We start from the raw sequence: 13,084 nt of genomic DNA, 5'->3' as shown, positions 1-13,084 counted from the left end.
TAGATGGTCCACACACCCCTGGGGCTGTAAAGAAAACTGAAAATGTCTCCACAGTCCACTCTAGCCTCAACTGCCTGTGCTTTGTAACTAAAATGTGCCCCAAGAAATGGACGTGTCTACAGGTGATTTGGTCGTAACACACTGCTACTCACAAGCAATATACTTACGACAACTCTGGTATATACTTCTTCCGCGAAGTCAATGTTCTGGAATTTGAGTTCTGTAGGAAATGTGTACGTGGTCAGCCAGTCCAAAAGCGGCAGGTCCACATTACTCCCAGCAAAAGAATACTGAGGGGCATGGATGTGTGTATCAACCAGCCCGGGCATGAAGAACTCACTGAAAATAAATACAAGGGGAAAAGAATTTAATAACATCTTCAATCATTTTCCATATCTTTAAATCCCATTTTCTCTCCACAGTGATTTAATTGTTCACCCCACGTAGGTTAGAGCTAACGCAATCAGATGACTGTAAATTCTCCTCTTATCTAGGGATCAAGAAACAGAAGTGAAGCTCGCTGGGAGACGTACGGCTCGTACACTGGAACGGCGGAACGGCTGGTTGTGAGGTTAAACCAAAGATGATCGAGGCAGGCAGAAGCACCATATGGAGAAGAAGCAAAGCAGTCATGGAACAAGACATCCGATGACTTTGTTCTCATAACTGGAGGTTGCAGGACGGAGAGCAAAGATGAGAAAAAAGGTCTTTAAAGGTTTTAGAGCCATGCTGAGGAATTACTCCTAAGTCATTAAGGATGATGGGCAATGACAAACAGTGGCCACAGTGCTAGGCTCATGGGTCCTCTAGACCTTGGCTGACTCCTTTCCCCTGTGAGGTAGGGGCTGGATTCTGAAATGAAGCAGCAGGAGCAAACTGAGGCTGGTTGGCCACAGGCCATCTTGGGAGATGAGACTGCCCCTGGGTGTGGGTGTCGGATGGGTAAGTGAAGACACAGCCCCCGGGGCTCAGACAGCCTTCTCCAGGTGCTGATGATCCCTCCTGCTTGTCCCTTGGACCACCAACTAATTTTCATATCTCCATGGATTCTTGTAACAGAAAGTCCTGGAAAGATGTTTTGAAGGGTTTTCAGGGGCACTACCCATAGATTCGAGGCAGCCCCAAACTAATAGACACTTAGAACGAATTCAGTTCACTGGTGTCTGTTAAGTGTCTACACACATCCAAACAGATATCTGTCAGAAGACTGTATGTACCACCACCAGCACCCCCTGAGAAAATATTAATTATATTTTAACATGAAGAACTTGAGCTCAAAAGTTGACATAACAAAGAATCCCTTATGCTACCAATTCAAAGGTATACCGCCTCAGTGAAAGGCAAACAAAGCCCGGGGTATCTATAAAATGCATTATGTTTAAAGAAATGGGAACCGGAATGGTGGCCATAATGTTGTTGGTGGCCACAGCGGATAATGTTTACTGAAGAGGTGCGTGTACTGGGCACGCCATCCGTGTGTGTTGTCATACTTGTGGGAGGCAGTCTGTTACAGGGGTTAAGTATATGCATTCTTGGGTCGCCTGGGTGGCTCAGATGGTTAGGCACCTGCTTTCAGCTCAGGTATGATCCCAGGGTCCTGGGATGGAGCCCCACATCCGGCTCCCTGCTCAGCAGGGAGTCTGCTTCTCCCTCTCTCCACTGTCCACGCTGCTTGTGCTCTCTCACTCTCTCTGTGAAATAAATAAATAAAATCTTTAAAAAAAAAGAGAGAGAGAGAGGGGCGCCTGGGTGGTTCAGTGGGTTAAAGCCTCTGCCTTCAGCTCAGGTCATGGTCTCAGGGTCCTGGGATTGGGACCCACATAGGGCTCTCTGCTCAGGGGGGAGCCTGCTTCCCCTTCTCTCTCTGCCTGCCTCTCTGCCTACTTGTGATCTCTCTCTGTCAAAATAAATAAATAAAAGTTAAAAAAAAAAAAAAGAGAGAGAGAGAGAGAGAAAGACTTAAAAAAAAAGTATATATATTCTTGACTCAGACTACTTGATTTTGAATTCAGACCCCACCATCAACAAACAGTGGGATCATCGACATGCTATTTAACTTCCCTGTGACTCAGTGTCCCCTTAAGTACAACAGAGATAGGAGTTATACCACAGGGCTGTTGTGAGGATTGTTAGCAAGTGTAAAAACAGTGCCTGGATAATAAAAAGCACTCAAAAAAATAGTAGTTATGATGATGTAATGCTCACAATAAACTCAGGAAGTAATTTATCCTCATTGACAGAAGAGAAAACTGAAGCTCAGGAAATGTAAGTAATTTAAAAAAAAAAATCACTCAACTAGTCAGCTTTGGAGCCTAGATTCCAATCCAGGAGGTTTGTCTGCAAGCTCAGTACTCTCGGTCACTACCCTTCAGAGGACAGAGTTCGTCCTTTGGCTGGGAAGAGCCGTGACAAGCTCGTATGGCAAGAAGGTGGCGTTAAGTGAACCTACAACATGGGGGGCGCGCAGCACGGGGGGGGTGAACTATGGATTCCTCTCAGGCGGGAGTTGCTGACCTCTCAGGACACCTCAATCCTGGGGCTTTTCCTGTCTCCCAACACCACGAAATGAAAGGGCCGAGTGATTTGTTCATGTTGTTGTATTGTTCAAACAAATAAAATTTCCAAAATATCTGGTAAGTTTTTAAAACTTTCCTAAACCTTGTGGGAGGTCCCAAGGGAAATAAGACGTCTTCAAAGAGATTATAATCTAGTTGAGCAGATTAGGGGTGGGTGAGGCTATGTTTAGGAGGGGTGGGGAGACAGCAGAGAGGGAGATAGAGAGAAAAGCAGATCTGGTCAAAATATAAAGGATCTTAGTGGGCAATTTCACTCCTAGTGGTTTACCCAACTGAAATAAACAGACACTTATGAAAAAGCACCGTACAAAAATATTTAGAGCAGGTTTATGTATTCTATCCTCGAACTGGAAACAGTTCAAATATCACAGGAAAACAGATAAACGAACTGTGATATTTCAACACAATGGGATACTATTTGGCAAGAAAAAAGAAAGAACTACTGGTATAAACAACAAAATGGATGACTCTCGGAAACATTATGAAGAATGAAGAATCCAGACACAGGAATTATTGATTTATTCCAGTCATATGACACTTAAAAACAGGCAGAAGTAATCTATGTGATAGAAAGAAATTGAACAGGGGATGAGGGGCTGGAAGGGGCACAAAGGAAATTTCTAGGCTGAGAGGAATGTATCATATCTTGACTGGTATATGTTGGGTCACATAGTTACATGTGTCTGTCAAAATTTATCAATGTATACATCTAAGATCTCTGCACTTTACTACATTAAAAAAAAGTTTCAAAACAACAGCGCCCCCCCCAAAAAAAACCATCTTAGAAAGGGTCTTGAATAATCAGCTCAGTGAGTTAACTGGTATTGGTTATTCTCTAGCCAGGAGGGAGGCGATGGTGAGGATACTTGGTACTTTGTTTTTTCTTCTCTTTTGCAGAGCTGTGAAACACTGAACCTCGGCTGTAGGATATGAATTTGGCCGTGGCAGGGATGTGCTGGGAGATTCCTTCCATGCATGTCCCAAGCATGACATTTCTGAATAAAGATTATGGTGATAAGAACAGAAAGGAAAAGATGAATACAAAAGAAAAAGCTTGATATTTTATTAGCTCTGGGCAGCAAAGGAGAGGAATGAGTCCAAAAGAGAGCTTTTGAGCATGTGAAGCTGATTATAAGACATGATGTGCAGGGAATGTAGGAAGAAATCCCACGTTGAGGGCGGGGTGATGTTATTAAGTCTAGAGTCAGTGTGATCTCCAACGGTCCAAAGAGCTTCAGAAACATGGGATAAGAGGTGACAGATTCAGGTCTGAGAGTCCGCTCTGCGGAGGTAAGCCTTGTGTTTGGTGGTGCCAGCAATTTCTGTGGATAAAGAACAAAACTGAATCTTGAGCAGTACCGTCCACTTACGTGAGTAAGAATGAGGAACACAAGGCCATGCTCATTCTGGGCAGAGCTGTCAGGAGGACTGAGGGAGATCCAGGAAAGAGGGGTATCAAGGACAGCAGTGAAGGGAAAGGAATACAGGACAGAGATTGTCAAGGGCAAGGGTGAAGGGCAAGTGGTCTCAGGCAACGAGAGCCCTCATTTCTATGCGGTGACTGGGGAGACACCTGATTTCATGTGGATTCAGTCCTATACCGTAGAATACTTACCAGATCTCTAGAATGGTTTAGTTACTGTCCTACATGTGGAAAAGAAACCCATGAACACGAAAGATCAGTGTTTAGAGAAAGTACTGGGCAGAGGGAGAAATCCCTTTAAAAATATTCGGTAGTGGAAGAATGGGAAGGTAGGGGGAAAGGGAAAGTCATGTTTTGTTGAGGATTTTGTTAAGGAAGCAGAGATAAAGGAACTCTTCTCAATTTTGCTCACTCACTAGCTTCATTGCCTTAGAAAAGCTCAACTTCCCCATGGATCAATATCATTAATTTCATATTCTAGACCTGCAGTGTTGGCCAGTCTGTATCTGAATCTGAGGACAAAGAAGACGGCTGCCCCAAATACACTTATCAAAACTCATATTTTAACAAGTGGACAATGTTCATGAAAGCTCTACCATCAAAACATATGACAATCTAGAAGGTTCTGAGGTGCCCAAGCTGTTTGCTCAACATCGTCAACCCTCATTCACCTGCCAGCCAAGAGGTGTGATGTCCCTGTGGGCTTGGGAACCCCAGGCTCTTTGAAAATGACCATTTCCTTGTCCAACAGTGCAGGGGTGTAAAACAATCAATAACATCCTATCTTTACTTAAAATTTGGGTATTTTGTCCATTATGGATTTTTTGCATTAATTTTGATTTTTTTAAAAAATGGTGCATCCAACTATTACTTATCTTGATTCATGAGCTTTTCCCCTTCCCGACTACCCTCAAATTCCTTGCCCAATGTGAATGCCTTCCTTGTTTCAGCCTAATCCTGGCCCTGCCGCCCTCTCTATGGTCCATGGTCACAATCTGATCTACTTCCATTAAAGCTCTGCTCAGAATGCTCCAGTCGTAATTTTCATTTAAGAAAATCCACATCCTGGGCTGCCCGGGTGGCTCAGTCAGCTGAGTCTGCCTTCAGTTCAGGTCGTGATCCCAGGGTCCCGGGATCAAGCCCCACATCGGGCTCCTGGTTCAGCGGGCAGTCTGCTTCTCCCTCTGGCCCTCCCCTTGCTTGTGCTTACACATGCACTCTCTCCAATAAATAAAATCTTAAAAAAAAGAAAAGAAAAAGAAAATCCACATCATGCTGAAATAGACCTGCAGGTACAATTAAACGCACTACCAGAGACACCATCTTCTGTGGTATCTTCATTGTGACTTACAGAAACTCAAGTGTGCATATCTGTGTGTTTGGTATGAGGTTTTCTACAAAGACCTCAGTCTTCCACCAAGGTATATGGTTTTTCTTACCTTACCACTTCTCTGTGTGTGGTGCCTACAGAGGCCCCAGGATCTCTATTTGTCTGATGGACTTTCCTCCAAAAGCAGCCTCATGAAGAGGGGCCGAAGGATGTGAAGACCCACAGCAGTGTTCGCCCCTCCCCCCACCCTCAACCACTCCACCTCCTACCCTCAGCTCATCTACTCCCACAGCTTCTGCCCCCTTATCCTGAAGGCCTGCTGGCAGGAGACCAAACATCAATCATTCCTTAACATACATCCTCGTACCAATCTAGCAAGAGGAAGCAGACAATAACACAGAAGTGGCTAGAATTATCTCCCTGCCCACTGGATTCACTTCCGGGCCCGCTGCCCAAGACCTCCCAAGCCCAGAGAGGCAGCAGGTAGGAAACCTCAACACAAACACAGGTGCACCAAACTTCATTATGAACAGTCACCCCATCTGTCAGGACTGGGGCCAGCCCCTCTGCCTCCAAGCCTTATGGGTAACCCAGTTCAGAGAGCTGCTGCAGGGTCCTTAGGAGGCATCCACCATTGCTGAGGACAATTATTTTGCTAACAGCCTGGGAGACGGGCTCAGAGAAGGGAAGTGCCTTGCTTTCAAGCTGTAGTGAGAGGATTCAAGCCAGGTGTTCCGGTTCCTAGTTCACTGGAACTTCACTCTCTGAAGTCACTTCCCAAGTTATAACAATGCCTGTAGGGGCGCCTGGGTGGCTCAATGGGTTACGCCTCTGCCTTCGTCTCAGGTCACGATCTCCAGGTCCTGGAATGGAGCCCTGCTCAGCGGGGAGTCTGCTGCTTTCTCTCTCTCCCTCTGCCCCTTCCCCCTGCCCATTCTCTCTCCCTCCTAGGTCTCTCTCTTACTCAAATAAATGAATAAAATATTTTTTAAAACCCACAATATAAAACCACAGCTCAAATGCACTTGGGGGATGGGTGTTCCCTAACTGCGCTGTCACTTGCTGCTCCCCAAGCCTCCATCTCCCCTCACCCCTGGCAGTTTCTCTCCCTCCCTCCCTCTTCTGTGCTAGGGAAGGTAGCACAACCTATCACTGGCGTGCTTCCCTATCTGCGTACCTGCTTGCTCTCTGAGATCCCCGTGGGTTGTAAGCCCTGCAAGGGCGAACACCTTACACATCATTTTCTCCAGATCCTGGTTGCCGCACACAGGAAACTCCACATAGATCTGCTGGAGAATTAAACGGATGATGGCAGCCTCCTGTTCTCAAAGCATTCATCCTTCAGCTTCCTGTTCTCAAATTCCCTTCTCGTTCTCACCTCGCCCCACAAGGAAAAAAATAAAACCTCTCCGTCTCCGAGGCAGGTCTGTAATCACCTGAGACTGGTGAAGGGCATTATTATTTAACAGCAAAAGGGAAGACGTTGTCTGTACTTACTGGTTGCTTAGTTCTCTTACTTCACACGGCTTAAAGCACCATTCTTTGGTCAGCTTTTCTTGTTGGGATGCCTCTTCTAAAAACACTATCTTTAAAAGAAAGAAAGAAGAATCACAAATCAATAAGCCATAGGCATTGGTTGTAGTTAAATATCTAAATCTTTTTAAAAGGTGTTCGATAACCAAATGGGATAGAGTTCAGAGACAAAAGGACAGGGGTTTGCCTTTGCTTGACCAAGGAAGCAAACCGCATGAAATTTCTTTTTTGCCTTTCTACAGATACACATAAGACTTCAAAAATTCTAATTTGAAAACACAGGGTGTTAAAAATGGCTAATTGATATCTATTTCTCCCCACATCCCAAAATGATTAAAGGAAACAGTTATTTATAGAAAGTGTACCTCACTGCAGATGAATAAAAGACTTTTGTTAAGCTGTTAAAGGAGACTCCTGTCCAGAGTATGGTAGTAGTATATCATGGGGAAAGTTATTAACACTGAATATAATTGCACATAATAATTGCCTGACAATCAAATCTTAGCATGAATTATGTTGATGCTCTGGTTCTGGCCATCTGCCATAAAGAAGTCTGCTATATTTTTCTAGTACTGTGGATGAGAGGCTAACAGAGCAATCTCTTACGCTAACAGAGTCCTAACAACATGCGCAACAGCTGGGGAACTTTGGAGGGAACTCTTAATTCTCTCTTGGTCTGGGTTCCCCATCTGCACCCTGGGGATAACATCAGTACATACTTCACAGGGTTACTGTCAAGACTCAATATGGTAACTGTGGTAAAGATGTTACCACATCCCCAGAATATATTAAATGCTAGATACATTGTATCTATTGCTAATTCTTTTTTGAATACAGTATTACTGTCTTCTCTATAAAAGTGGACTGCAAAGCCAGAAAAAACAAGGGACAATGGAATATATATGCAGGAAATATCCTGTATTTCGTTTATCAATGTAATATTGGGAGAATAAATGTTTTATGGTACATAAAATATTGGAAAAAGACTGCTAAATAAAATGTATCTAATTAATTAGAAGCAAGGCACTATATTGTGCAAAAAACAGTGGAACTGAAAATAAAGTAAAATATGTTGATTTCTTTGTTCATTGACGATACACTTTTTTTTAAATGGGATTTGTTTTTAAAGATTTTATTTATTTATCTGACAGACCGAGATCACAAGTAGGCAGAGAGGCAGGCAGAGAGAGAGGGGGAAGCGGGCTCCCTGCTGAGCAGAGAGCCCGATGTGGGGCTCAATCCCAGGACCCTGGGATCATGATCTAAGCTGAAGGCAGCGGCTTTAACCCACTGAGCCACCCAGGTGCCCCTAAATGGGATTTTTTTAATCTCAGAAAAGAAAATGAAAATGTAATTCCTACAAATGAGAAAATATAATTTGATGATCCTGAAAACAGACTGGAATCAATAAGTATCAAAGCATATCCATAATTAATTTAAAAAACACAAAAACAATTTATCTCTATAACTCAGAGGCGATTTACCGTTAAACACATAAATACATACACGCATACCTACATAAAAACAGTTTGTAAAGCACCTGTATTCACACATTTGAACATATATTTGAAATAAGTAGTTTTTGAGGAAAATATAAATGATCAAAAAATTATTCTGGAGAGACAGGGAAACTGAAGGAACTAGTAACTCTGGAAGAAACTGAGGAAGTTTATTTGTTGTTTCTTTGGGGGGGGTTGTTTTGTTTGTTTTTTTAAGAGAGAGAGTGCGAGCAGGTGTGGAGGGGCAGAGGCAGAGGGAGAGAATCTCAAGTACACTCCTGCCGAGCGCAGAGCCTGATGTGGGACTCGATCTCATGACCATGCGATCATGACCTGAGCCAAAATCAAGAGTTATTCGCTTAACCAACCAAGCCACTCAGGCACTCCATGAAGAAGTTTTACTAACACATTAAGTAAGCTTGTGGTTCAGACACACGCTGTCTAATAGAACTAAAATCCCTGTCACAAATACAAATTCCTCCCTTCTAATAATTGAGGCTCTCCTCTGAGGACATGGTTTTCCCTGTGCTTCTCAGATGGCAGGTGTTCACACATCAGAGTCAGGGAATGAATTGGTTCCTTCCATATCCACCACAATCCTTTCCAAACCATTTCTCCTGAAGCTCCTTGTAAACTAAATTCTTTTTTTTTTTTTTAAAGATTTTATTTATTTATTTGAGAGAGAGACAGTGAGAGAGAGCATGAGCGAGAAGGTCAGAGGGAGAAGCAGACTCCCCATGGAGCTGGGAGACCGATGTGGGACTCGATCCCGGGACCCCGGGATCATGACCTGAGCCGAAGGCAGTCGTCCAACCAACTGAGCCACCCAGGCGTCCCTAAACTAAATTCTTTTAAGACCTGCTCCTTCCAGGAGAGAGGAGTCAAGATGGCGGAGAAGTAGCAGGCTGAGACTACTTCGGGTAGCGGGAGATCAGCTAAATAGCTTATCTAAAGATTGCAAACACCTACAAATCCAACGGGAGATTGAAGAGAAGAAGAACAGCAATTCCAGAAACAGAAAATCAACCACTTTCTGCAAGGTAGGACTGGCGGAGAAGTGAATCCAAAGCGACGGGAAGATAGACCGCGGGGGGAGGGGCCGGCTCCCGGCGAGCGGCGAGCGGCGGAGCAACGGAGCAAAATCAGGACTTTTAAAAGTCTGTTCCGCTGAGGGACATCGCTCCAGAGGCTTAACTGGGGTGAAGCCCAGGCGGGGTCAGCGCGGCCTCAGGTCCCGCAGGATCGCAGAAGGATCGGGGGTGTCTCAGTGTCGCAGAGCTTACCGGTATTAGAACGGGGAAGCCGGCTGCAGAGACAGAGCCGAGGAGTGACTCTCAGCTCAGGGTTGCCTTGAACCGGTCGCAGGCTCGGTCAGCTCGGAGCGCGGCCGGAGGCCAGGGTGACGAGAGTCATTTGGCACTGTTCTCTGAGGGCCCGCTGAGGAGTGGGGCCCCGGGCTCTCGGCTCCTCCGGGCCGGAGACCGGGAGGCCGCCATCTTTATTCCCGTCCTCCGGACTCTACGGAAAGCGCTCAGGGAACAAAAGCTCCCGAAAGCGAACCCGAGCGGATGACTCAGCGCGGCCCCGGGTAAGGGCGGTGCAACTCCGCCTGGGGCAAAGACGCTTGAGAATCACTACAACGGGCCCCTCCCCCAGAAGATCTACGGGAAACCCAGCCAGGACCAAGTTCACCTACCAAGGAGAACGGCGGAATTCCAGAGGAGAAGAAAGCAAAGCACGGAACTCATGGCTTTCTCCCCATGATTTTTTAGCCTTGCAGTTAATTTAATTTTTTTTTCTTTTTCAATTTTTTTTTCTTTTTCTCTTCTTCTGCTAAATTTTTTTAACTTTTACCATTTTCTTTTTTTTAACGTTTTTTAAATAGTTTATCTAATATATATATATTTTTTCCTCTTTTTATATTTTTTTCTTTATCGGCTTTCTTTTTTTAATAGTTTTTTTTTTCTTTCATTCTGAACCCCTTTTTATCCCCTTTCTCCCCCCTCACAATTCAGGATCTCTTCTGATTTGGCTAAAGCATATTTTCCTGGGGTTGTTGCCACCCTTTTAGTATTTTACTTGCTCCTTCATAAACTCTTATCTGGACAAAATGACAAGGCGGAAAAATTCACAACAAAAAAAAGAACAAGAGGCAATACCAAAGGCTAGGGACCTAATCAATACAGACATTGGTAATATGTCAGATATAGAGTTCAGAATGATGATTCTCAAGGTTCTAGCCGGGCTTGAAAAAGGCATGGAAGATATTAAAGCAACCCTCTCGGGAGATATAAAAGCCCTTTCTGGAGAAATAAAAGAACTAAAATCTAACCAAGTTGAAATCAAAAAAGCTATTAATGAGGTGCAATCAAAAATGGAGGCTCTCACTGCTAGGATAAATGAGGCAGAAGAAAGAATTAGCGATATAGAAGACCAAATGACAGAGAATAAAGAAGCTGAGCAAAAGAGGGACAAACAGCTACTGGACCACGAGGGGAGAATTCGAGAGATAAGTGACACCATAAGACGAAACAACATTAGAATAATTGGGATTCCAGAAGAAGAGGAAACAGAGAGGGGAGCAGAAGGTATATTGGAGAGAATTATTGGAGAGAATTTCCCCAATATGGCAAAGGGAACAAGCATCAAAATCCAGGAGGTTCAGAGAAGCCCCCTCAAAATCAATAAGAATAGGTCTACACCCCGTCACCTAATAGTAAAATTGACAAGTCTTAGTGACAAAGAAAAGATCCTGAAAGCAGCCCGGGAAAAGAAGTCTGTAACGTACAATGGTAAAAATATTAGATTGGCAGCAGACTTATCCACAGAGACCTGGCAGGCCAGAAAGAGCTGGCATGATATATTCAGAGTACTAAATGAGAAAAACATGCAGCCAAGAATACTATATCCAGCTAGGCTATCATTGAAAATAGACAGAGAGATTAAAAGCTTCCAGGACAAACAAAAACTGAAAGAATTTGCAAATACCAAACCAGCTCTACAGGAAATATTGAAAGGGGTCCTCTAAGCAAAGAGAGACCCTCAAAGTAGTAGATCAGAAAGAAACAGAGACAATATACAATAACAGTCACCTTACAGGCAATACAATGGCACTAAATTCATATCTCTCAATACTTACCCTGAATGTTAATGGGCTAAATGCCCCAATCAAAAGACACAGGGTATCAGAATGGATAAAAAAACAAAAACCATCTATATGTTGCCTACAAGAAACTCATCTTACACCCGAAGACACCTCCAGGTTTAAAGTGAGGGGGTGGAAAAGAATTTACCATGCTAATGGACATCAGAAGAAAGCAGGAGTGGCAATCCTTATATCAGATCAATTAGATTTTAAGCCAAAGATTATAATAAGAGATGAGGAAGGACACTATATCATACTCAAAGGAACTGTCCAACAAGAAGATCTAACAATTTTAAATATCTATGCCCCTAACGTGGGAGCAGCCAACTATATAAACCAATTAATAACAAAATCAAAGAAACACATCGACAAGAATACAATCATAGTAGGGGATTTTAACACTCCCCTCACTGAAATGGACAGATCATCCAAGCAAAAGATCAACAAGGAAATCAAGGCCTTAAATGACACACTGGACCAGATGGACATCACAGATATATTCAGAACATTTCATCCCAAAGCAACAGAATACACATTCTTCTCTAGTGCACATGGAACGTTCTCCAGAATAGATCACATTCTTGGTCCTAAATCAAGTCTCAACCGGTATCAAAAGATTGGGATCATTCCCTGCATATTTTCAGACCACAATGCTCTAAAGCTAGAACTCAATCACAAGAGGAAATTTGGAAAGAACCCAAATACATGGAGACTAAACAGCATCCTTCTAAAGAATGAATGGGTCAACCAGGAAATCAAAGAAGAATTGAAAAAAATTATGGAAACAAATGATAATGAAAACACAACAGTTCAGAATCTGTGGGACACAACAAAGGCAGTCCTGAGAGGAAAATATATAGCGGTACAAGCCTTTCTCAAGAAACAAGAAAGGTCTCAGGTACACAACCTAACCCTACACCTAAAGGAGCTGGAGAAAGAACAAGAAAGAAACCCTAAACCCAGCAGGAGAAGAGAAATCATAAAGATCAGAGCAGAAATCAATGAAATAGAAACCAAAAAAACAATAGAACAAATCAACGAAACTAGGAGCTGGTTCTTTGAAAGAATTAATAAGATTGATAAACCCCTGGCCAGACTTATCAAAAAGAAAAGAGAGAGGACCCAAATAAATAAAATCATGAATGAAAGAGGAGAGATCACAACGAACACCAAAGAAATACAGACAATTATAAGAACATACTATGAGCAACTCTACGCCAACAAATTTGACAATCTGGAAGAAATGGATGCATTCCTAGAGACATATAAACTACCACAACTGAACCAGGAAGAAATAGAAAGCCTGAACAGACCCATAACCAGTAAGGAGATTGAAACAGTCATCAAAAATCTCCAAACAAACAAAAGCCCAGGGCCAGACGGCTTCCCGGGGGAATTCTACCAAACATTTAAAGAAGAACTAATTCCTATTCTCCTGAAACTGTTCCAAAAAATAGCAATAGAAGGAAAACTTCCAAACTCATTTTATGAGGCCAGCATCACCTTGATCCCAAAACCAGACAAGGATCCCAACAAAAAGAGAACTACAGACCAATATCCTTGATGAACACAGATGCA

The 13,084-nt window shown here is 43.3% G+C and overlaps 1 protein-coding gene across 1 annotated transcript in view; it reads right to left on the bottom strand.

Moving 5' to 3' along the window:
* The window catches only part of GDA (guanine deaminase), a 79,158-nt gene that overhangs the window by 29,294 nt on the left and 36,780 nt on the right, over positions 1-13,084 (bottom strand). The window contains exons 2-3 of the mRNA XM_047699592.1: positions 6,827-6,915; positions 168-339 (exon numbers count right to left, since the gene is read on the bottom strand). Of these exons, the coding sequence (XP_047555548.1) occupies positions 168-339; positions 6,827-6,915 (261 nt within the window). The remainder of the gene's footprint in view (positions 1-167; positions 340-6,826; positions 6,916-13,084) is intronic.

Source organism: Lutra lutra, chromosome 13 (genome assembly GCF_902655055.1).
Source record: "Lutra lutra chromosome 13, mLutLut1.2, whole genome shotgun sequence".
Taxonomy (NCBI): Eukaryota; Metazoa; Chordata; class Mammalia; order Carnivora; family Mustelidae; genus Lutra; species Lutra lutra.
The sequence above is the reverse complement of the archived record's forward strand: the minus strand, read 5'-3'. Positions and strand labels throughout refer to the sequence as shown.